The 22,523-nt window shown below is 43.9% G+C and overlaps 1 protein-coding gene across 2 annotated transcripts in view; it reads left to right on the top strand.

Annotated features, from left to right (window-relative positions):
* Positions 1-22,469, top strand: part of LOC109890104 (phosphofurin acidic cluster sorting protein 2) — a 92,869-nt gene extending 70,400 nt beyond the window's left edge. The window contains exons 18-25 of one of the 2 annotated variants that reach the window (XM_020482058.2): positions 2,564-2,666; positions 3,177-3,209; positions 5,703-5,745; positions 10,796-10,838; positions 11,221-11,359; positions 12,053-12,276; positions 12,577-12,690; positions 16,833-22,469. In XM_020482058.2, coding sequence (XP_020337647.1) covers positions 2,564-2,666; positions 3,177-3,209; positions 5,703-5,745; positions 10,796-10,838; positions 11,221-11,359; positions 12,053-12,276; positions 12,577-12,690; positions 16,833-16,951 — 818 coding nt within the window. In that variant the 3' untranslated portion in view covers positions 16,952-22,469. The remainder of the gene's footprint in view (positions 1-2,563; positions 2,667-3,176; positions 3,210-5,702; positions 5,746-10,795; positions 10,839-11,220; positions 11,360-12,052; positions 12,277-12,576; positions 12,691-16,832) is intronic. The other variant, XM_020482063.2, reaches the window with a different exon arrangement.
* Positions 22,470-22,523: the final 54 nt, after the last annotated feature.

The following is a 22,523-nucleotide window of genomic DNA, read 5'->3' as shown; positions in this document are numbered from 1 at the left end:
GACGCAGCTAGGGATGCCATCTGGGCCGGAAGCCTTGCGAGGGTTAACACGTTTAAATGTCTTACTCACGTCGGCCATTGAGAAGGCGAGCCCATAGCGGGCCGCGTCGGTGGCACTGTGTTACGTACTGACCACACCACTCGCGTCAACGCACTGCAAATCCGGCCTCTCCCATCTCCTCATTGGTTTTAGCTTGTCCGGAAGCAAGACATCGGCGTCTACGACGTGGCAAGTTTTCCTTTTGTAGTCTGTGATTGTCTGTAGACACTGCCACATACAGTGTATTTGATACACTGACAATTTTGCAGGATTTCCTACTTACAAAGCATGTAGAGGTCTGTAATTTTATATCATAGGTACACTTCAACTGTGAGAGACGGAATCTAAAACAAAAATCCAGAAAATCACATTGTATGATTTTTAAGTAATTCATTTGCATTTTATTGCATGACATAAGTATTTGATCACCTACCAACCAGTAAGAATTCCGGCTCTCACAGACCTGTTAGTTTTTCTTTAAGAAGCCCTCCTGTTCTCCACTCATTACCTGTATTAACTGCACCTGTTTGAACTTGTTACCTGTATAAAAGACACCTGTCCATATACTCAATCAAACAGACTCCAACCTCTCCACAATGGCCAAGACCAGAGAGCTGTGTAAGGACATCAGGGATAAAATTGTAGACCAGCACAAGGCTGAGATGGGCTACAGGACAATAGGCAAGCAGCTTGGTGAGAAGGCAACAACTGTTGGCGCAATTATTAGGAAATGGAAGAAGTTCAAGATGACGGTCAATCACCCTCGGTCTGGGGCTCCATGCAATATCTCACCTCGTGGGGAATCAATGATCATAAGAAAGGTGAGGGATCAGCCCAGAACTACACGGTAGGACCTGGTCAATGACCCACAGTGACCACAGTCTCAAAGAAAACCATTAGTAACACACTACGCCGTCATGGATTAAAATCCTGCAGCGCACGCAAGGTCCCCCTGCTCAAGCCAGCGCATGTCCAGGCCCGTCTGAAGTTTGCCAATGGCCATCTGGATGATCCAGAGGAGGAATGGGAGAAGGTCATGTGGTCTGATGAGACAGAAATAGAGCTTTTTGGTCTAAATTCCACTCGCCATTTTTGGAGGAAGAAGAAGGATGAGTACAACCCCCAGAAAACCATCCCAACCGTGAAGCATGGAGGTGGAAACATCATTCTTTGGGGATGCTTTTCTGCAAAGGGGACAGGACGACTGCACCGTATTGAGGGGAGGATGGATGGGGCCATGTATCGTGAGATCTTGGCCAACAACCTCCTTCCCTCAGTAAGAGCATTGAAGATGGGTCGTGGCTGGGTCTTCCAGCATGACAACAACCCAAAACACACAGCCAGGGCAACTAAGGAGTGGCTCTGTAAGAAGCATTTCAAGGTCCTGGAGTGGCCTAGCCAGTCTCCAGACCTGAACCCAATAGAAAATCTTTGGAGGGAGCTGAAATTCCGTATTGCCCAGCGACAGCCCCGAAACCTGAAGGATCTGGAGAAGGTCTGTATGGAGGAGTGGGCCAAAATCCCTGCTGCAGTGTGTGCAAACCTGGTCAAGAACTACAGGAAACGTATGATCTCTGTAATTGCAAACAAAGGTTTCTGTACCAAATATTAAGTTCTGCTTTTCTGATGTATCAAATACTTGTCATGCAATAAAATGCAAATTAATTACTTAAAAATCATACAATGTGATATTCTGGATTTTTGTTTTAGATTCCGTCTCTCACAGTTGAAGTGTACCTATGATAAAAATTACAGACCTCTACATGCTTTGTAAGTAGGAAAACCTGCAAAATCGGCAGTGTATCAAATACTCAAATACCAACTGTATGTCTTGTGTCTGAGCCATTGAATTGTGACTCCACTTTGTCTCTACACTGACGTTTTGATTTCCATGCGGAGGAAATGACTACTCAGTTTGTATTCTTCCATATTCCCAGACACCTTTCCATGTTTAAATGCGGTGGTTCGCGCTTTTAGTTTTGCACGAATGCTGCCATCAATCCACGGTTTCTGGCTAGGGTAGATTTTAATAGTCACAGTGGGTACAACATCTCCTATAAACTTCCTGATAAAGGCAGTTACTGTTTCAGTATATTTGTCAATATTATTCCCGGAAGCTACCCGTTCCGGGTAGACTGCATATCCCAGTCTGCGTGATCAATACAATCTTGAAGCGTAGATTCCGGTTGGTCAGACCAGCATTGAATAGTCCTTAGCACATCCTTGTTATAATTAGAATATTGTATTTATTTATTAAAAACATGATTACAAAATATGTAAGTTATTATTTATGTACAGGGTATTCATAGCAGGAAGTTTTACCGAATACTTCTTTAAGTGTAATATGCTCACATACACACAATATTCGTATATTATGATGCTTCTACTGTTGCATTACTGTAGGTGTTGAATGATAATACAATACATTAAAAATAAAATAATAAAAATAGTAATACATGGGATTTAAAAAGGGTGTAAAAACAAAAACATGATAGGTTGTGCCCTCCACTTTGGGTTTCCCAAGACAACATTGATGTGGCAGGCCGCGTTTCTCAGTACCTGGCTGGGGCCAGTGTTTCACACCAGTGTCCCATCTCTGAGGCCATGCTCACCTACAAACAGAAAAGGTAAGGTGTGTGTGTGTGTGTGTGTGTAAGAAAGCAAACGTGTGCATGCATGTGAGTGCAGCATGAATGGGGGATATTTAAGGGTGTGTGTGTGCCAATGCACGCGTGTGCATATGTGTGTGTTTATGAAATGTCTGGTAAAATGTAGATATTATGTATGTAGAAAGTTTGGTATTCTATTATGCTATTAAACTATATTTGGATTATCTATTGTATAGCAAGTGCTCCCTCTACACTTCAGATTATTACATTTAGTGGCTACATTCTCATTTATTTATTTTTGGATAAAGCAACCAGTATTGCTAATTTCAACCACATTCAATGACATCGACAACATTTGCTTATTCAAATTAGCACCAACAGAATATCAACATGTCGACTACACTTTGACAGCACATATTTTGCGACAGTTGACTCATACAGAAGTCATGAACTCATGAAGAACAACAACGACGTGTACCATTTTACCACACTGAGTTTTTCTACCTTTTTCTTTCATTTGCATTCAAGGAAGAGAAGCTTATATTTTGATTTTTACATCAGGTACCTGGCCGCAGCCTTTCGTTTGACCCCGCCCCCCTGCTGTGTTGCATTTTGTCCACCAATATAACCTGTGACCCCTTGTTGTCTAATGCCTAACCCACCCACACATAACTCGCTGTTCGTCTTAACTTCATATCTGGTCTGCATCGACTACCCCCGTATTGATTTGAATTTTTGCATGTCTTACTGTCTTAACCACTTGTTTGTTTGTCTGGCTTGGTTGGCTTCTGGTTTGGATTTGGTTTGGATATGTGGATTTTGGATAAGATACAGTCAGCAATATGACATCATCATACTATACACTGCAGGGTGACTTCCTGCTTACAGAAGTCAACAACAAAAGTCAAATCTGCCAAGGCTGCCATTATTGGATCTTTCCGATGTCGGCATGCCTTAAAGGAGTGCCAAACGTACAGATTGGGAAGAGCCAATAGTGACCGTCTTAGTGGATTGAAACCCTGTTATCGTTGAAATCTGTAATCAGGAAGTCGCCCCGCTGTGTTTGATGATGTCACATTGCTGACTCTACCTTTAAGGTCTCCCACGTACTTTGGTCTTTAAAGTTGGGAATGGTAGGGCAAACTTGACGCAATGAGATCTAAGAGAGAAAGGTTGACATTGATGTGTTCTTTCCTATTACCTCAGAGAGAGAAAGAGATGTGGGGGAGATCAAGAAAGAGGGGATGAAACAAGATAAAAAATGAGGAGGAGGATGAGTGTAAAGAAGGAGAGATGACAGTGGAGATCTAATTAGGTGGTTTGAAGAGATGGGAGAGAGGGAGGAAGAAAGAGTGGATAGTGCGGCGGTAGAGAATACCAGCCACGTGACACTCTCTCACACACACACAGACGATACACACACCTGCGTGTTTTTATTTTTAGTGACCGTTATTTTCAAAACTCTGCTCAGATGTCACTGTTGACCCACCTCAGAAACAATTCTGGCATTTAAGAGTGTAATGACATACACACACACTTTATATCCACCAGGGAGGATGAGCACGTAAACATTTAAAGGTCACCTTAACAATTACTAGGCGTATAAAAGGCGCAGTGCACTGTATTATAGGCACGAAGGGTGACTTTTGATTGGCTAATCCCGGTCTCCCCTTGGTGACAGGGACAGAGTCCACTGAGCATTGTCACAACATGAAAAGGGCGTTATAATATTGAGACGCACTTGAAGATTATCCTAGATCAGGGCTCTACAACAATGTTCCTGGACTGTTTTTGCTCCAACACCAATTATAACTAAACTGATTCATCAAACACCTCATTTTTAGAATCAGGTGCACTAGCTAAGAGTTAGAGTGAAAACCTACAGGATCGTAGCTCTCCAGGAACAGGGTTGGAGAGCCCTGTCCTAGATAATATTCTGGTCAGATAGGCAGTGGAAACTACTGTGCACCACTGAGTTTGCTCAATGTGCTATGTTTGTACCTACTTGTCTTCTTTCTCTTTGAAAAGCAAGGGTGCAAAGTCTCAGATGTGTATACTCAATATTTTAGTCAATGCCTTTTCCATCTCTAAAAACTCTGGAAAACTCTCAATGCTACTCTCGAGTGTGTGTCGCGAGGGAGATGAACTTGTCATGCTCTGTTTGCCCTGCCTCTTTGCTATCCTAACATGTTTTTCTCACAGCTCTTTTCACCATGCTCTCCAAAAATGCACCTTCTCTGGCCTCATTTTGCAGGTTATTTTGGTTTTGCACCAGCCATATCCATCTTTTTGAGCAAATTTTGGGGGATTTGTGAGAAATAGGCAAGGATAGCTTTGGTAAAACGAAGGCAGCACTACCAACGTCACGCAGAAGTATTTGACTGGGACCGAACATATGAAATTGCTAACAGTACTTTAACCCTCAGTCTATTAAGCAACCCTTTACAAATACAGGGGTGAATCCTAACTTCCACTTAAGTCAACTTTTAGCTTATTCTCCCATTGTCATCAATGAATGACTAAGTGAAAATATACCTAAATGGAAGTTAGGATTTGCCCCACAATGTATAATGGATGTGCACGGCGCTGGTCCTTGAGTGCCGTAGTTCTGTATATTTTTGCCCATGTTAATTTTCGTCTGATTCTCAGTAACCTCAAGTACTGAGAAACCAAAACCAGCGGCATTGCAGAACTCACCCTGTATATTAGGTTCACATTCAATGTTACCAACAATTTTAGCCACCTCACTCACTCCACCCCTCCTCCACTGCTCACGTCACGGCAGGCTTACAACGCACCCGTTTAGGGGTCGGTTGTAAGGAGCGTTCTCTGGCATTCCCATCACTGCATGACCTTCATTCCCAAAATGTTCCGGGTTTTCCAGAACCACTTGGGAGCCGCCATGTCTCATCGATTCCGATTGGACAACCCTTAGCCACACACACAAACTCATTCTTCCTTCAGACCCATCACACCACCACATCCAAAACAGGGTGTGTTGATCCTGGATCCAATACTAACATTACTATTTGTTATCCATTCTCTCTCCCTCAGCCCTGACGAGGACTCCTGTCAGAAGTTTGTGCCATTTATTGGGGTAAGAATATTCACTTGCAACTAAATAACGCACGCGAGTGTTATCTTTGAGCGCTCATCTCCAATTAGACTGACAATTATCTGTAATTTATTTGAAGCTGTCACGATAATGCACAATGAGAACAGATTTTTATTTATAGCAGCTTTATTGAGGAAAGTTTTACTTGCAATGTCTGGGATATGTTTGTTTTTTACTTCCACTGTAATATGCAAAGGTATGTGGACATCCCTTCAAATTAGTGGATTCGGCTATTTCAGCCACACCCGTTGCTGACAGGTGTATACAATTCAAGCACACAACCATGCAATCTCCATAGACAAACAGTGGCAGTAGAATGGCCTTACTGAAGAGCTCAGTGACTTTCAACGTGGCACCGTCATAGGATGCCACCTTTCCAACAAGTCAGTTTGTCAATTTCTGCCCTGCTAGATCTGCCCTAGTCAACTGTAAGTGCTGTTATTGTGAAGTAGAAACATCCAGGAGCAACAACGGTTCACCCACGAAGTGATAGGCCACACAAGCTCACAGAATGGGACTACCGAGTGCTGAAGCGAGTTGCGCGTAAAAATTGTCTGTCCTCTGGAAGCAACGTCAGCACAAGAACTATTCGTCGGGAGCTTCATGAAATGGGTTTCCATGGCCGAGCAGCCGCACACAAACCTAAGATCACTATGCGCAATGCCAAGCGTCAGCTGGAGTTGTGTAACGCTTGCTGCTGTTGGACTCTGGAGCAGTGGAAATGCGTTCTCTGGCATGATGAATCACCCTTTGCCATCTGGCAGTTGACAGATGAATCTGGGTTTAGCAGAAGCCAGGAGAACGATACCATAGTTGTCAGGACCCGGTTACGAACTCGGGTCTCCGGTGTGAGAAACAGTCACTTGGTAAACTGAGCCACTAATCCAGATCCCAAAGGACTTCCATCCAACGTAGTAACCCTCATGAGGTCACTTAGAGGTTCAGAGGGAACACCATTCTCCTTCGCCCAGACACCATCCATGAAGTTACCTGCGGCTCAAGAGTCTACCAAGGCTTGAAGGGGAAGCTTGTGGTTGTCCCAGGAAAGGGTGATTGGAATGAATGAGCAGGCGGGAGTTGGATGGATGGGAGGAGGTTATGTTTCCCGTTACAGTCCTCCCAGGCCTGCACGGGACAGTACGTTTCCCTGGAGCCCGGGACACATGGGGCGGAAATGGCCCGGGTTTGCCACAATATAGACAGCATCGCTCCCTCATCCGGCGGTCTCTCTCAGCCTGGGAGATGCGTCCAATCTGCATGGGTTCCGGTGGAGCCAGCGAGGATAAAGGTGGAGACTCGGAGCTGTGACCGATAGGAGCTAGGGTGAGAGGTCTACGGTTGAGTTCTCTCTCTCAGACGCTGGTCTATGCGCGAGGCCAACTTGATCAGGGACTCGAGGTTGTCCGGTGGTTCCCGAGTGGCCAGTTCATCTTGGATGGTGTCGGAAAGACCCTTCAAAAAGCACACTGTGAGCGCCTCGTCGTTCCAGCTACTCGCTGCTGCCACCGTGCGGAACTGGATGGCATAGTCCGTCACGTTGCGCCGACCTTGGCGGAGAGTCAGGAGCTGTTTGGCTGAGTCAGGGCCGCTGGTAGGACCTTGAAACACTCGCTTGAATTCTTCAGCAAAGGTAGAGTAGCTGGCACAGCAGGGACTTTGGGCATCCCACACAGCAGTAGCCCAGGCTAGGGCTTTTTCTGAAAGCAGGGTGATGATATATACAATCTTGGACCGGTCGGTGGGAAACGACGAGGGTTGCAGCTCGAAGGAGAGAGAACGTTGGGTGAAAAACCCCTTACAAGCACTCGGATCACCTGAGAACCGTTGGAGAGGCTGCAGACGAGGTTCAGCCAGGGGGTTAACTGCCACGGGCACTTGAATCTGATGTAATGGGGCAGGAGCGGTTGCCGGGGAAAGTCGATCAGATATCTGCTTTATGGAAGTCAGCATCTCCGACAGAAGTTGAGAATGTCTAGCCATTAAGGCCTCTTGCTGAACCAGAGCAGCTTCTTGGCGTTGGACAGTCCCCTCGTGGTGGGACAGCATGGAAAAAAGGTCCTGGGTACTGGCTGCCTCTGGGTTCATTTTGTTGGCTCTGTGTTTCTGTCAGGACCTGGTTACGAACTCGGGTCTCCGGTGTGAGAAACAGTCACTTAGTAAACTGAGCCACTAATAGTCAGCAGAACCCAGAAGATGAGGCAGACACAGCAGTACTAGAGACTATGTCTTTGGCAGGAACCCAGGAGCGCTCCTCAGGACCATAGCCTTCCCAGTCCACCAGAAACTGCCAGGACCGCTGCACCCGGCGGGAATCCAGTATCCGATGGACGGTATAAGCCGACTGGGCCTCCGATGACACGGGGCGGAGGGGGAGGTCTGCCTGCCGGGATAAGGGGAGAAAAAACAACAGGTTTTAATAAAGAAATGTGAATTGTGGGATTAATATTACGGGATCTGGGTAAGTGCAGGTGATAAGTAACGGGATTCACTCTCCTGGCAACCTTAAAGGGACCAATGTATTTCTGGGACAGCTTGCGAGACTCCACCCGTAGCGGTAAGTTCTTAGTTGAGAGCCAGACTCTCTGGCCGAGGCGCAGGGTAGGCCCGGGACGGCGACATCTGTTGGCTTGTTGTTGGTACCGCTGTGAAGAACGTAGAAGATTAAGACGGGTCTTCTTCCACGTAAGCCGACAGCGTCTGATGAACCTCAAGGCTGAAGGCACTCTGACTTCTGCCTCCTGGTCCGGGAACAATGGAGGGGCATAGCCAAACTGACACTCGTGCGGGGACATACCAGTGGAGGAGGAGCGCAAGGTGTTGTGCGCGTACTCGGCCCAGACAATGAAGGACGACCATGTGGACGGGTTGTTGGAGACCATACATCTGAGGGTGGTTTCCAGCTCTTGATTCATCCTCTCAGTTTGGCCGTTGGACTCCGGGTGGTACCCTGAAGATAGACTGGCAGTGGCCCCTATGAGTTGGCAGAAGGCCTTTCCAAACCTTGAGGCGAACTGGGGACCTCTGTCGGAAACCATATCTTGAAGAATGCCGAAGACTCGGACACATGGTTTATCACCAACTCAGCCGTTTCCTTAGCAGAAGGTAACTTAGTCAAGGGGACGAACCTGGCCGCCTTAGAAAACCTGTCGATGATGACTAGGATAGTAGTATTACCATGGGACGGAGGAAGGCCAGTAATAAAGTCCAACGAGATATGGGACCAGGGACGGTGGGGAATAGATAAAGGGTGAAGGAGTCCTTGAAGGCGGAGGTGAGAAGATTTGCCCTGGCAGCACACGGGACAGGCCTTGACGAAAGTGGCAACGTCTTCTTTTATGGTGGGCCACCAGAACTTTCGCTGGATGAACTCCAAGGTGCGACCTACGCCCGGGTGACAGGTGAGGCGAGAGGAGTGCCCCCACAGAAGGACCTGGGTCCTCGCTGGCTTTGGAACAAACAACCGATTGGCAGGACCTCCTTTAGGACCCGGTTCGATGGCTTGAGCTCGTTTCACGGTATCCTCAACTTGCCACGAGATCGGAGCCACGATCTGACAGGCATGTCAGTATCTTCTTGAATGGCAGGAGCGTAGACTCGCGACAAGGCGTCCGGTTTGAGATTCTTCGACCCGGGTCTATAGGTGAGGATAAACTAGAATCAATTGAAGAAAAGAGACCACCGAGCTTGTCTGGAGTTCAACCGTTTCACCTGCTGGATATACTCCAGATTTTTGTGGTCCGTAAGCACTTGAAACGGTTGAGAAGCCGCCTCGAGCCAGTGTCTCCATTCCTTCAATGCCATCTTAACCGCTAGGACTTCATGATCCCCCACATCCTAGTTCCTCTTGGCCGGGGTAAGCCGGTGAGAGAAGAAGGCGCAAGGGTGAAGCTTCTTGTCTTCACCCCTCTGAGTCAGGACAGCTCCAACACCAACCTCTGATGCGTCTACCACCACCACAAAAGGTTCATCCGCAGTCGGTAGTGTCAGGATGGGAGCAGAGAGGATGCGCTGCTTGAGTCCTTGGAAGGCCGTCTCAGCTTCTTTTCCCCACAGAAACCTTGTGTTGCCACCCTTGGTTAAAGCTGAGAGAGGGGCTACCACCAAGCTGAAGTTTTTGATAAACTTGCGGTAAAAGTTTGTGAAGCCCAGGAAATGCTGAACTTCCTTAATTAACCTGACAAAGATGTTGGTCCCCAATTGGGGATCAGCCCCCCCACCGTCAGCTGGAACGGTGGCGCACGGAATGCAAAAATATTCTTAGAAATATTTAACCTCCACACATTAACAAGTCCAATAGCTCAAATGAAAGATAAACAACTTGTTTATCTAGCCAGCAAGTCAGATTTCTAAAATGTTTTACGGCGAAAACATAGCACATATTTATGTCATAGTCCGTCACATTGCGCTGACCTTGGCGGAGAGTCAGGAGCTGTTTGGCTGAGTCAGGGCCGCTGGTAGGACCTTGAAACACTCGCTTGAATTCCTCAGCAAAGGTAGAGTAGCTGGCACAGCAGGGACTTTGGGCATCCCACACAGCAGTAGCCCAGGCTAGGGGCCTTAGTTCCAGTGAAGGGAAATCTTAACTGTATAGCATACAATGACGATTTTGTGCTTCCAACTTTGTGGCAAGGCCCTTTCCTGTTTCAACATGACAATGCCGTCGTGCACAAATCGAGGTCCATACAAAAGTAGTTTGACGAAATCGGTGTGGAAGAACTTGACTGGCCTGCACAGAGCCCTGACCCCAACCCCATCGAACACCTTTAACATCTGCTAACCATGTGTATGTGACAAATAAAATTTGATTTGATTTGGATGAATTGGAACGGCGACTGCGAGCCAGGCCTAATTGCCCAACACCAGTGCCCGACCTCACTAATGCACGAATGAGATGTTCGACGAGCAGGTGTCCACACACTTTTGGTCATGTATTGTACCTTGGTTAAATGTACTGACTGTACGTCGCTCTGGATAAGAGTGTCTGTTAAATGACCAAAATGTAAATCTCAATCTGGGCTTTTGTCCCCCTCAGCTGGTGAAAGTGGGCATCGTTGAGCACAACCTCTCGACCTCAAGTAAGACATCCTACTCTTTATTTTCCTTTGACCATGCATTTGCTTTGTCTTGTTTGGTAATCCTTTGTTTCGAATGAGATGGAAGGAACAAGGGAAGACAGAGAGAAGGGGCCCAGCAGGCAAAATACTGTATGTATGATGTCTTAATCATGTAATATTTTGCCTGTAGAGTGGTTTTCTGGTTAAAAGGCATCATATAACTAGATTACAACCACTGATACAACCAGGTAAAGCAACTTTTTCATGACGAGATCAAGATGCCATGGGACAGACGTCATATTTAGGTCGTTATCTGGTTAGATAACCCGATTTTAAACCAGATAAAGATGTATTTTTCTGGTTGCTGAAAATAATTTAACAAATCCTCCTCCCTAATCCTCAGTGGACTCTGATGATGCTGTGATGGGGAGCATCAATATGCTGGCCTCCCCTCCCCCCCAGCCGGGACCAACCTACATGAAGGACCTGACCTGCACCCCGCCCCCCTCCCCCTCCGTCTCAGCCACCCTCGCCGGAGCCGGGTACGTACTGTACCTTAGCTGTCTTGTTAATTATTTATCTTCCCTTCTCTCATAACCATTATTTGACCTGAAGGTCAACCTTATAACTATGGCTACAACCCCCACAGAGGCCCATTGGCCACAGTAGCCAATAAAACAATTTCACAAGGTACAGACCACACCTTCCACATTAATGCGTTTCTTATTATATTTTGGGTTCTGATGAGGTAGAGCAGTTGAACTATGCTCATGAGGCATTTGTAAACTATATATTATTAATTTAATGAGGCATTCGTAAACTATATATTATTAATTTAAAAGGCCAAAGATGTACCAATCTGGAGCGAGTGAGAGAGGATAGCTATCCTTTACCACCCCACTTTCCCGCCACTCCGCATGCTTCCCAGATGAATGACCTTACTCCATCCAGATGTTCCTTGCAGACCAGACGTTGGGTGGGGTGAGGGGAAGGGAAATAACCACTGTTCTGTGTTCCGTACTGTCTTTCACTGGAGCTCAACTGTACCCTTTGTCTTCTTCCTTTTTATGACTTGACCTGTAAGTTGTACATAATAAAATAAACTGGCTACAGCCCCACACTGCCACGCACAAGTTCAGATGCTACTAAACCTCGCAGTTTTGGCCTTTTTCTTCCCTTTCATGCCTACAAAACATTCATAAAACGTTTCTCTCCCATATCCCTCCGCCGTGCAGCTCTCCGGTGACAGGCGGGGAGGTGATGGGGCTCCAGGTGGACTACTGGACATGTCACGGCGTCGACAAGAAGAAGGAGGGCGAGAAACGCGACGTGGGCATCAAGAATACCCTGAAGAGCAACTTCCGCTCGCTGCAGGTGTCCCGCATCCCCAACGGGGGCGAGCTGACACCCCCTCCCGGCATGGCCATGACCGTTGTCATGAAGGAGAAGAACAAGAAAGGTCGGTGGCGCTTTACTGAAAGCCGATGGGTTGAATGTGTTATTACCCGTTATAAGTGTTAATGCAACCTTACAACTCATAGCATGTTGTGTTTTTCTATATGAAAATATGTGCCTGATGAAGAAGATGTCTTTTACTGGTTGTAATCTATCTGGCCAAATACAGCAACAACCAGATTTTGTGTTGATGTCGGCATGAAAAAGGCATCTTTACCTTTACATCTTTAGTTTTTTTTAAATTATCTCTTTACTTCACTGATGTCCTCTCTCGCTCTTCTCTTTCTCACGCTTTGATGAACAGTGATATTCCTGAGTAAAAAGCCCAAGGAGAAGGAGGTGGACTCCAAGAGCCAGGTGATCGAGGGCATCAGCAGGCTGATCTGCACTGCCAAACACCAGCACACCATGCTGAGAGGTACAGGCCTGACAAACACACACACACACACACGTAAGCATAAACACATACCCACACATGGGGTTGTTGTGTTGACCGCCAGAGCTTGACTTGGGCAGGAGCTCACCAGAGCTGAGTACTGGCACATCACATTTTCTACTACTTGAGCTCCTATTCCTCTAATACAAAATGTATTGTGGAGCTCCTGCACCTAAGTACCTGCACCTAAAATGAGTACTGGCACCTACCTATTTCAGTCCAAGTCAAGTACTGGTGACCGTATTACCGTCACACCTGCAGTCATGAGTCATGACCGCAGTCAAATTCCACGTGACCGTTGAGTCACAGTAATCTCCTCTGGAGATTGTGTTAGTAGTAGTACCCAACTCGCTAACGACCATCAGGTCCTAAGGGCCTGGTACTCAGGGCTCTATTGTCTCTCTAACCATTCTGACGTCAATGCAAATAAAAAACGAAAATCACATCAAACACTTATCATCATAACAGTATTGTGTTTTTAAAACTCACCTTACTGTGATTGATCAATTTAAAGAAAGAAGTTCAACAGCAGGTTGAACCTGAGTGGAAAGCATGGTTGTTGTGGATGTTGTTTCAAAGTCTAACATAACGAAATGGACAGCGCTTTCTAAGTTGATGATTCATTCAAAACACTCATACACATATTAGAACACATGCTTGTGCCATAGAATACATAGCCTACCGCAAAGGCCTATTACGCACGGCAAAAAAATATATAAAAACAACAGGGTAGCAGGGTAGCCTAGTGGTTAGAGCGTTGGACTAGTAACCGGAAGGTTGCAATTTCAAACCCCCGAGCTGACAAGGTACAAATCTGTCATTCTGCCCCTGAACAGGCAGTTAACCCACTGTTCCTAGGCCGTCATTGAAAATAAGAATTTGTTCTTAACTGACTTTCCTGGTTAAATAAAGGTAAAATAAAAATTGATTTAAGATGTCTTTGTAATTGGTCTCGCCTATACTCCAAAATGAAACAAATTCTAGTAATCTCCTTTGAATGTGGACTTTATTATTATGCATACTGGATGGACTGGTTACCTTACCTTATGCTACGCTCCAAACTTTCTATCCATGAGTCTGGGAGAGAACGTATAGGCCTAGGCGATGCTGTTGGTTGGTTGTGCAGGGCGGCACACAGAGTTAGCCTACAATTATAGTGAATTTGAATTTGAATAGCCTAGTAATAGGAAATTAATAGGCTAACACGTTACCTTTAGCTACAGAATATCTCACCACTGTGATTTTCCATCTCCTCTCTCTCCTTTATTCCTTTCTCGAGCATGCAGAGAGAGGGGCTGTCAACAGTTTAAATGAATTATGTTTCGTTGTGAAAACATGTTGCTATCAGTGTTCCCGAACACTATATTTTATATTTGAGATTCTTCAAATTAGCCACCTGTTAGCAGTTGATGTTCCTCTTCAATTACACAAACCCAAAAGCAAATCAGGGGAGGAAAATATGTTAATTCAAAGAGAACAAATCATGCGGGGAGGTAGATGTTATGTGTTCATGCTCCCCTGTCCTCTGTGATTCTCTCCTGTGATTCTCGCCACAGAACAAAGGGACAGGATGTAGTTTTATAACCCAGCCTTAGCCTGTGGTTGACCAATTAGAATTCCTTGCAATAAAACTGGGCCAATGACCAAATAGTAAGTATCATATTTCAGGCTCAATGACGAGACAAATTCCTCCCATGTCTCTGACCCATAGATCAATAATTCTCTCTTACAGAAAAACACTATTTCCATTGATCGTTAGTACTCTCTTGACCTCGTTCTCTGCATTGTGTATTTATCTTCTAAATATTCTTACACACCCTTTGCCTTGATGAAAGCTTTGCACACTCTTGGTATTCTCTCAACCAGCTTCATGGGGTAGTGACCTGGCATGCATTTAAATTAACAGGCGTGCCTTGTTAAAAGTTAAAAGTTAAAAGGTAAGGGTGGTATACAGAAGATAGCTCTATTTGGTAAAAGACACAAGTCCATATTATGGCAAGAACAGCTCAAATAAGCAAACGACAGTCCATCATTACTTTAAGACATGAAGGTCAGTCAATCCAGAAATTTTCCAAGAACTTTGAATGTTTCTTCAAGTGCCGTTGCAAAAACCATCAAGCGCTATGATGAAACTGGCTCTCATGAGGACCGCCACAGGAAAGGAAGACCCAGAATCACCTCTGAGGATAAGTTCATTAGAGTTACCAGCCTCAAATATTGCTGGCTAAATAAATGCTTCACAGAGTTCAAGTAACAGACACATCTCAACATCAACTGTTCAAAGGAGACTTTCATGGTTGAATTGCTGCAAAGAAACCACTACTAAAGAACACCAATAAGAAGAGCTTGGGCCAAGAAACATGAGCAATGGACATTAGACCGGTGGAAATCTGGAAATGAGTCCAAATTTGAGATTTTTGGTTTCAACCGCCATGTCTTTGTGAAACGCAGAGTAGGTGAACAGATGATCTCTGCATGTGTGGTTCCCACCGTGAAGCATGGAGGAGGAGGTGTGATGGTGTGGGAGTGCTTTGCTGGTGACACTGTCAGTGATTTATTTAGAATTCAAGGCACACTTAACCAGCATGGCTACCACAGCATTCTGCAGCGGTACGCCATCCCATCTGGTTTCTGGTTTGCGCTTAGTTGGGACTATGAATTGTTTTTCAACAGGACAATGACCCAACACACCTCCAGGCTGTATAAGGGCTATTTGACCAAGAAGGAGAGTGATGGAGTGCTGCACCAGATGACCTGGCCTCCACAATCACCCAACCTCAACCCAGTTGAGATGGTTTGGGATGAGTTGGATCACAGGTTGAAGGAAAAGCAGCCAACAGGTGCTCAGCATATGTGGGAACTCCTTCAAGTCTGTTGGAAAATAATTCCAGGTGAAGCTGGTTGAGAGAATGAGAGTGTGCAAAGCTGTGGCTACTTTGAAGAATTTAAAATCTAAAATATATTTTGATTTGTTTAACACTTTCTTGGTTACTACATGATTCCATGTGTTATTTCATAGTTTTGATGTCTTCACTATTATTCTACAATGTAGAAAATAGTTTTAAAAAATAGAGACAAAAAGAGGAGGAACCCAGCCGCTACTCTATTTATTTCTCAGCTGCTCATATTAAGAACATGCTCCACTATAATACCGAAATAGCCTACCTGGCATGATTGAAAAATGAACCGTGGAAAGCGGCCCCATTTTACTATTCGAGTGCACTTGATGAGAGAGCAGCGTGTGCAGCCTGAGGCAAGGAACGAGCGGAAGCTTTTTTTTGCAACTTTCTCAAATCATCAATAGTCTATAGTCGCATCATGCATTGTAAGGCATTGTAAGGTTTGTATAAACACAACTAAAGTGTTCAAATAAATCTAAAACTAGCATATAGGACCTGTTTCAAATGATCACTTTTACGCTCAACATAGCCACTTCATATTCGCAGTCGCTCCGGAATAGGAAAAATATCCTTTCTATTTTATTCAGCTAAGTTCAATTATATTCTTCTTACTATAAAATCATATAATATAAAATAATGCCACGGGACTTCTATGCATATCTTGCATGCTAAATGAACTAGCATACAGGCTATGGCATGGCGCATAGCCAGATGACATCTATTCTCTTCTTCTGAAATACATTGTCTTTACCTAATAATGTTTCCTTTGAAAAATGTTTCCTTCGAAATTGATTTCATATGATGGTGTATATTAAATGTAGATGTTCCAAAGGCGCACATCAGAGGCTTGTATGCGTGGAGGCTAAACGTGATTATGTTAATTAACGGGCAACTACCGTGAGACCGACAGTAATTAGACAATAAACAGGGCTGACGAAATGTCATGACTGCCACAGCCCTACCCAAACACCCCACTCTGCATCCCTTCAACGCAAGCATGCACCCACATGTTCAATCATACATGTATACTATATACTTATCCTGTTTTAACACATACTGTAGAGTACGTGCTGAAGACACACACACATAGGTTAATGTGAATTCCCCGAATAGCCTCAATTCAATCGTTGAGTCTTTAACAAGTGCAATATCGCCACCAAGTGGTTGAAATTAACATTTTTGTGTCTCTTTCTCCTTTCTCTCTCTCTCTCCCTCTCTCCATAGTGTCCATTGACGGCGTGGAGTGGAATGATGTCAAGTTTTTCCAGCTGGCTGCCCAGTGGCCCACTCACGTCAAGCACTTCCCTGTTGGCATCTTCGGCTACACCAAGCCCGCCATGTGACATATCACTGCCACCTAAACCCAAGTATGGGTAGCTGCAGCCCAATATGGCAACCGGAGTATGGGCGAGTGGGTGTGTCGAAAAGAGTGGGTGATTGGAAAGATAATCAGCTAATTGAGCAGACTTGTTGCCACTCAAGACCCTTTTGCATGGCTGATATGAGTTGATAAGCCACCGACCAGTGCACCGGTTTTGTTGCCGGAGTTGCTTCCCACTGAGCAGCTGTGTCAAGTTGTCACCAGCGGTAGATAACATGCCAATTTTCTTCTTCTCTCCTATGATTTTATTTCAAGTAGGATAGAAGCCTACACAAGAAATAACTAATATTGATAACCATCGAGATTTCACGTTGATACATACATACAGTCTACTCAATGGGCATGGCATGAAGGGCAACAACACCTGGCCACAGTGTCCTTGCTCTCGTTTTCCAAGTACTTGTCCCGGCGTGGGAAGTAGCTAATTAGTAGCCAATATCAGGGTGACCGTCACAGTGAGCACACGCATACAAGCAATAGTACACCCATCATCAGTACTTTTAATAAAAAACAAACAATCGTCAGTTTTACAACTAAAAATCTACAATTATTTGTGTTTAACTAACAGCGAAATATGACTCAGACTCATCCTCTGGATGATTCAGACTCAAGTCTAAACTCTCGCAGTACGATAGTTGTATGGTAAGAACCGGACTAAACCGTCTAACCTGTAACAGAGCGTTTTCGACACACCCACTCCTTTCCACACGCCAATTACTTTCCTTTCGAACACATCCACTCGCCTATACGCCGGTCGACAAATTGGGCTGCAGCTACCCCCTTCTCCTTAAACCCTGACCCCTGAACAGCCTTTATCATCTCCCATAGAGAGAGATGGGCTGGTTTCCATTCTGAAAAATCACTCCTTTCCTTCCGTCCTTTAAAACGAACCTCATCTCCCATAGAGAGAATGGGGCTGGGTTCAATTCTGAAAAAAATAATTCTGTTCCCTTTGAACAGTCCTCATCTTCCATAGAGAGAGACAAGCTGGAATACATTCTGAAAAATCACTCCCTTCCTTTCTGTCCTTTTGATATTTGTATTTACTAGGTATTGAGGCTATCAATATGGTAATGGCTCCATGAAGTGAAGATTATAGGTCCTTATATGTTGGTTCCCACTGTTTCAAAATGTAATTATTAGAAATACATTTCTAAGTCTAAGTTTGAAATGAATCCAACTCCAAGTCATTCAGCTCCGTGGGCTCTCCAAGTTGCCAAAGGTAGTGGGGAAGGCTGGGAGTAATCCACCAGATTGGAACCCAGCCCTGCTCTGACTAAGCAAAAAACGTAAACAAACCCCCTAGTCCTTTTCCTGTGGAAACTGTCCAGTTACAAACCTGTGTTCCCAGTATAAAATGGATGTTGTTGTCAACGTCAAATGTTACTGTTTTATACACCAGCAAAAAAAGAAGGAAAAAAACATGTTTTGTTAAAAAATGTATGCTGCCTTTTAAGTATAATAGTGTATATTGTGGTTAGACACTTATAATGGCCACCTGTAATGGCAGCTTTGTTGGCACTTTGTTTTGTTACTATATTATTATTTCTGTGAAATCCTATGTGGGTAAATGTCCTGTATATAATGTAAGAGGATTGAAGGGGTGTGTTGGTGTGTGTTCGCAGTGTGTGCCGGGAGGCAGTGTGTTACTGATTTTTAGGGGAAAGGGTGGGATGCTGAGAGAGGAATTGCTGTGAAATTTGCAGAGGAACCCCTCTTGCTATGAAGATATGTATTTTGTTCTCTTTTTTATTGAGAAAAGTGACTTACTCAAGTTTTTGATACACTACTTTCTAGCTAGTATACTTGCCTTTTTGATTTAGAAGCACATTGTACGGAAACAGAATTGGGACAATCAGTAACCAAGAAACTTGGCACTGTATAACGAGAGACATTCATCAGAGAGTGGAATGTATCCTTAGGCGAGTTCAATGCAATGACTTCACTTGTGAGTTTGTGACGCGGGCCCTAGGTGCATGCAAGAATTTCTGGACACAAACGTGTACAGGAGAGAGAAGAGTGAGAGAAAGGGAGGGCAAAGAAAGAAGGAAACAAATGTATTGTTCGCAGTGCCCTGCTCTAACACACCTGATTAGCCTACTCTCTGCAAAGGGCTCAGCAGTGCAGTTTTCAGTAATACCCTTCCCACACTACTACTGAGAAGACCCAAGCCAAGCTGTACTGCACTGGCCTGGTTAAGCGTCCACTATAGTTGATGGAACTGTGTTCAAAATGACCATGTGGGAAGAAAAAAAAACAGTTAAACACAGTACAGTTTGGCTTGGTACAGTAGTGTGAAAAGGGTCGAAGAATTCCCCGGTTGTTAAACTATTTACCAGTGACATTGAAGTGGTGTTCTTTTTTCTAACTTTATCCATTCTGAAAGACAAGAATCCCTTTTTATAAAACTAGCGTGCCGTATTCAACAATGAACTAATTGCTGTCCACTGTTCTCTGTTTTTACACTTTCTTTAAAGATAGACACACTCATAATGTTGAGTCAAAAAGGGCCACAGGCTTAATTGGTTTTTAGGGAATTGCCAGGATTTTAATGTCAGCAATGTTGTTGTATTGTGTGTTGTTTTTTCATGAGGTGTATTTTCTCATAGACCTATGAGGGAAATAACGTCCTGTGCCTCTTCAGTCGAGGCTATGCAGGACACCTGGAAGTCAAAGCTTCCTTACCTTGTATGTTTGTGACTTGACACGAAAATGCATTTCATTTGGATGAAAGTGTGTTTTTGAGATTTTAAGTGTATGTCTGTGTGTGCATGCCCTCAGAGGGGGTACTGTGTAACCCCATTTGTCAATATCAACCATTTGAAAACTGGCTTCTCTTGCGATTAGATACTACATGGATAGTATTACATTTGATGTATTTTTTGTTCATCTTCACCGTGGTAGCTGAGTATTAACAACAGTGTATGTTACCGTATATTTGACCCTTTCTTCGTGCATTGCTGACGGTCAAGGTGTTTCATGTTTTTGCCTCTGAAAGGGGGAAGGTCTTCGGCAATGCCACTCATTTGACTATACAGTGTTCCACTATTTCATGATACAAATGGACACCATATATACAACAGTATATGACCACCCCTTCAAATTAGTGGATTCGGCTATTTCTGCCACACCCGTTGCTGACAGGTGTATAAAATCGAGCACACAGCCGAGCAATCGCCCTAGTCAAACATTGGCAGTAGAATGGCCTTACTGAAGAGCTCAGTGACTTTCAACGTGGCACCGTCATAGGATGCCACCTTTCCAACAAGTATTTTCCTTACATTTCTGCCCTGCTAGAGCTGTCCCGGTCAACTGCATATTGATGCCAATCATTTTGGAATGAGACATTCGACGAGCAGGTGACCACATACTTTTGGTCATGTAGTGTATCAATACATAACTGAAACATAAATATGTTCCACTACTTCATAATACATATTTACAGTTGAAGTCAGAAGTGTCCATACACTTAGGTTTGAGTCATTAAAACTAATTTTTTCAACCATTCCACAAATGTCATGTGAACAAACTATAGTTTTGGCAAGTCGGTTAGGACATCTACTTTGTGCATGACACAAGTAATTTTTCCAACAATTGTTTACAGACAGATTATTTCACTTATAATGCACTGTATCACAATTCCAGTGGGTCAGAAGTTTACATACACTAAGTTAACTGTGCCTTTAAACAACTTGGAAGATTCCAGAGAATTATGTCATGGCTTTAGAAGCTTCTGATAGGCTAATTGACATCATTTGAGTCCATTGGAGGTGTACCTGTGGATGTATTTCAAGGTCTACCTTCAAACTCTGTGCCTCTTTGCCTGACATCATGGGAAAATGAAAAGAAATCAGCTAAGACCTCAGAAAACAAATTGTAGACCTCCACAAGTCTGGTTCATCCTTGGGAGCAGTTTCCAAATGACTGAAGGTACCACATTCATCTGTAGAAACAATAGTACGCTAATATAAACACCATCGACCACGCAGCCGTCATACCGCTCAGGAAGGAGACACGTTCTGCCTCCTAGAGATCAACGTACTTTGGTGCGAAAAGTGCAAATCAATTGCAGAACAACAGCAAAGGACCTTGTAAAGATGCTGGAGGAAACAGGTACAAAAGTATCTATATCCACAGTAAAAAAAAGTCCTATATCGACAAGGAAGCCACTGCTCCAAAACTGCCATAAAAAAAAGCCAGACTACAGTTTGCAACTGCACAGGGGGACAAAGATCGTACTTTTTGGAGAAATGTCCTCTGGTCTGATGAAACAACAATATAATTGTTTGACCATAATGACCATTGTTATGTTTGGAGGAAAAAGGGGGAGACTTGCAAGCCAAAGAACACCATCCCAACCGTGAAGCACAGGGGTGGCAGCATCATGTTGTAGGGGTGCTTTGCTGCAGGGGAGACTGGTGCACTTCACAAAATAGATGGCACATTGAGGAAGGTAAATTATGTGGATATATTGAAGCAACATCTCAAGTTATCAGTCTGGAAGTTAACACTTGGTCGCAAATTGGTCTTCCAAATGGACAATGACCGCAAGCATACTTCCAAAGTTGTGGCAAAATGGCTTAAGAACAACAAAGTCAATGTATTGGAGTGGCCATCACAAAGCCCTGATCTCAATCCTATAGAAATTTGGTGGACAGAACTGAAAAAGCGTGTGCGAGCAAGGAGGCCTACAAACCTGACTCAGTTACACCAGCTCTGCCAGGAGGAATGGGCCAAAATTCACTCAATTTATTGTGGGAAGATTGTGGAAGGCTACCCAAAACGTTTGACCCAAGTTAAACAATTTAAAGGCAATGCTACCAAATACTAATTGTTTGTGTAAACTTCTGACCCACTGGGACTGTGATGAAAGAATAAAAGATTAAGTAAATCATTCTCTCCTATTATTCTGACATTTCACATTTTAAAAATAAAGTGGTGATCTTAACTGACCTAAGACAGGGAATTTTTACTAGGATTAAATGTCAGGAATTGTGAAAAACTGAGTTTAAATGTATTTGGCTAAGGTGTATGTAAACTTCCGACTTCAACTGTATATTATAGCACTACTTTTGGGAAGTCAAGCGGCACCAAGTAATACCAAGAAAAACTGGACAGTCAAATAACTCCAACATATAGTTCAAGTTTGCTGATGTTTTTGCACAAACATTATTTTAAATGATGTGACAGACAGTGTTCCTTCTTTTTTAAACGAACCACTAAAGAATACAAGGTAGAAGCTCTTGTTTTTATGATGTCGGTATGTCTTTTTTTGTCATATCAGTTTTAGTTTATTGTAATATTTTTTGTTTTATTTCCATCTTACTCTTTATTAAGTTTTTGTATGGCCATTTTATGATTCTAACCCTTTTTAAGAAAAGAGTTGAGCTCTTTTGTATTAAAAAAAATAACGTTTGGAAATTGGGTTTTGAAGTGTTGTAAGTGAAAACAGACTATTAAAGGAGTGTTGAGAGAATTTGCATTGTTTTATTACTGTTTCAATTTGGAAAGATACTCATGTTGTCATAATACCG

The sequence above is a fragment of the Oncorhynchus kisutch genome, linkage group LG1, assembly GCF_002021735.2.
Source record: "Oncorhynchus kisutch isolate 150728-3 linkage group LG1, Okis_V2, whole genome shotgun sequence".
Classification (NCBI taxonomy): Eukaryota; Metazoa; Chordata; class Actinopteri; order Salmoniformes; family Salmonidae; genus Oncorhynchus; species Oncorhynchus kisutch.
Note: the sequence above shows the minus strand (reverse complement) of the source record. Positions and strands in the feature narration are given on the sequence as shown.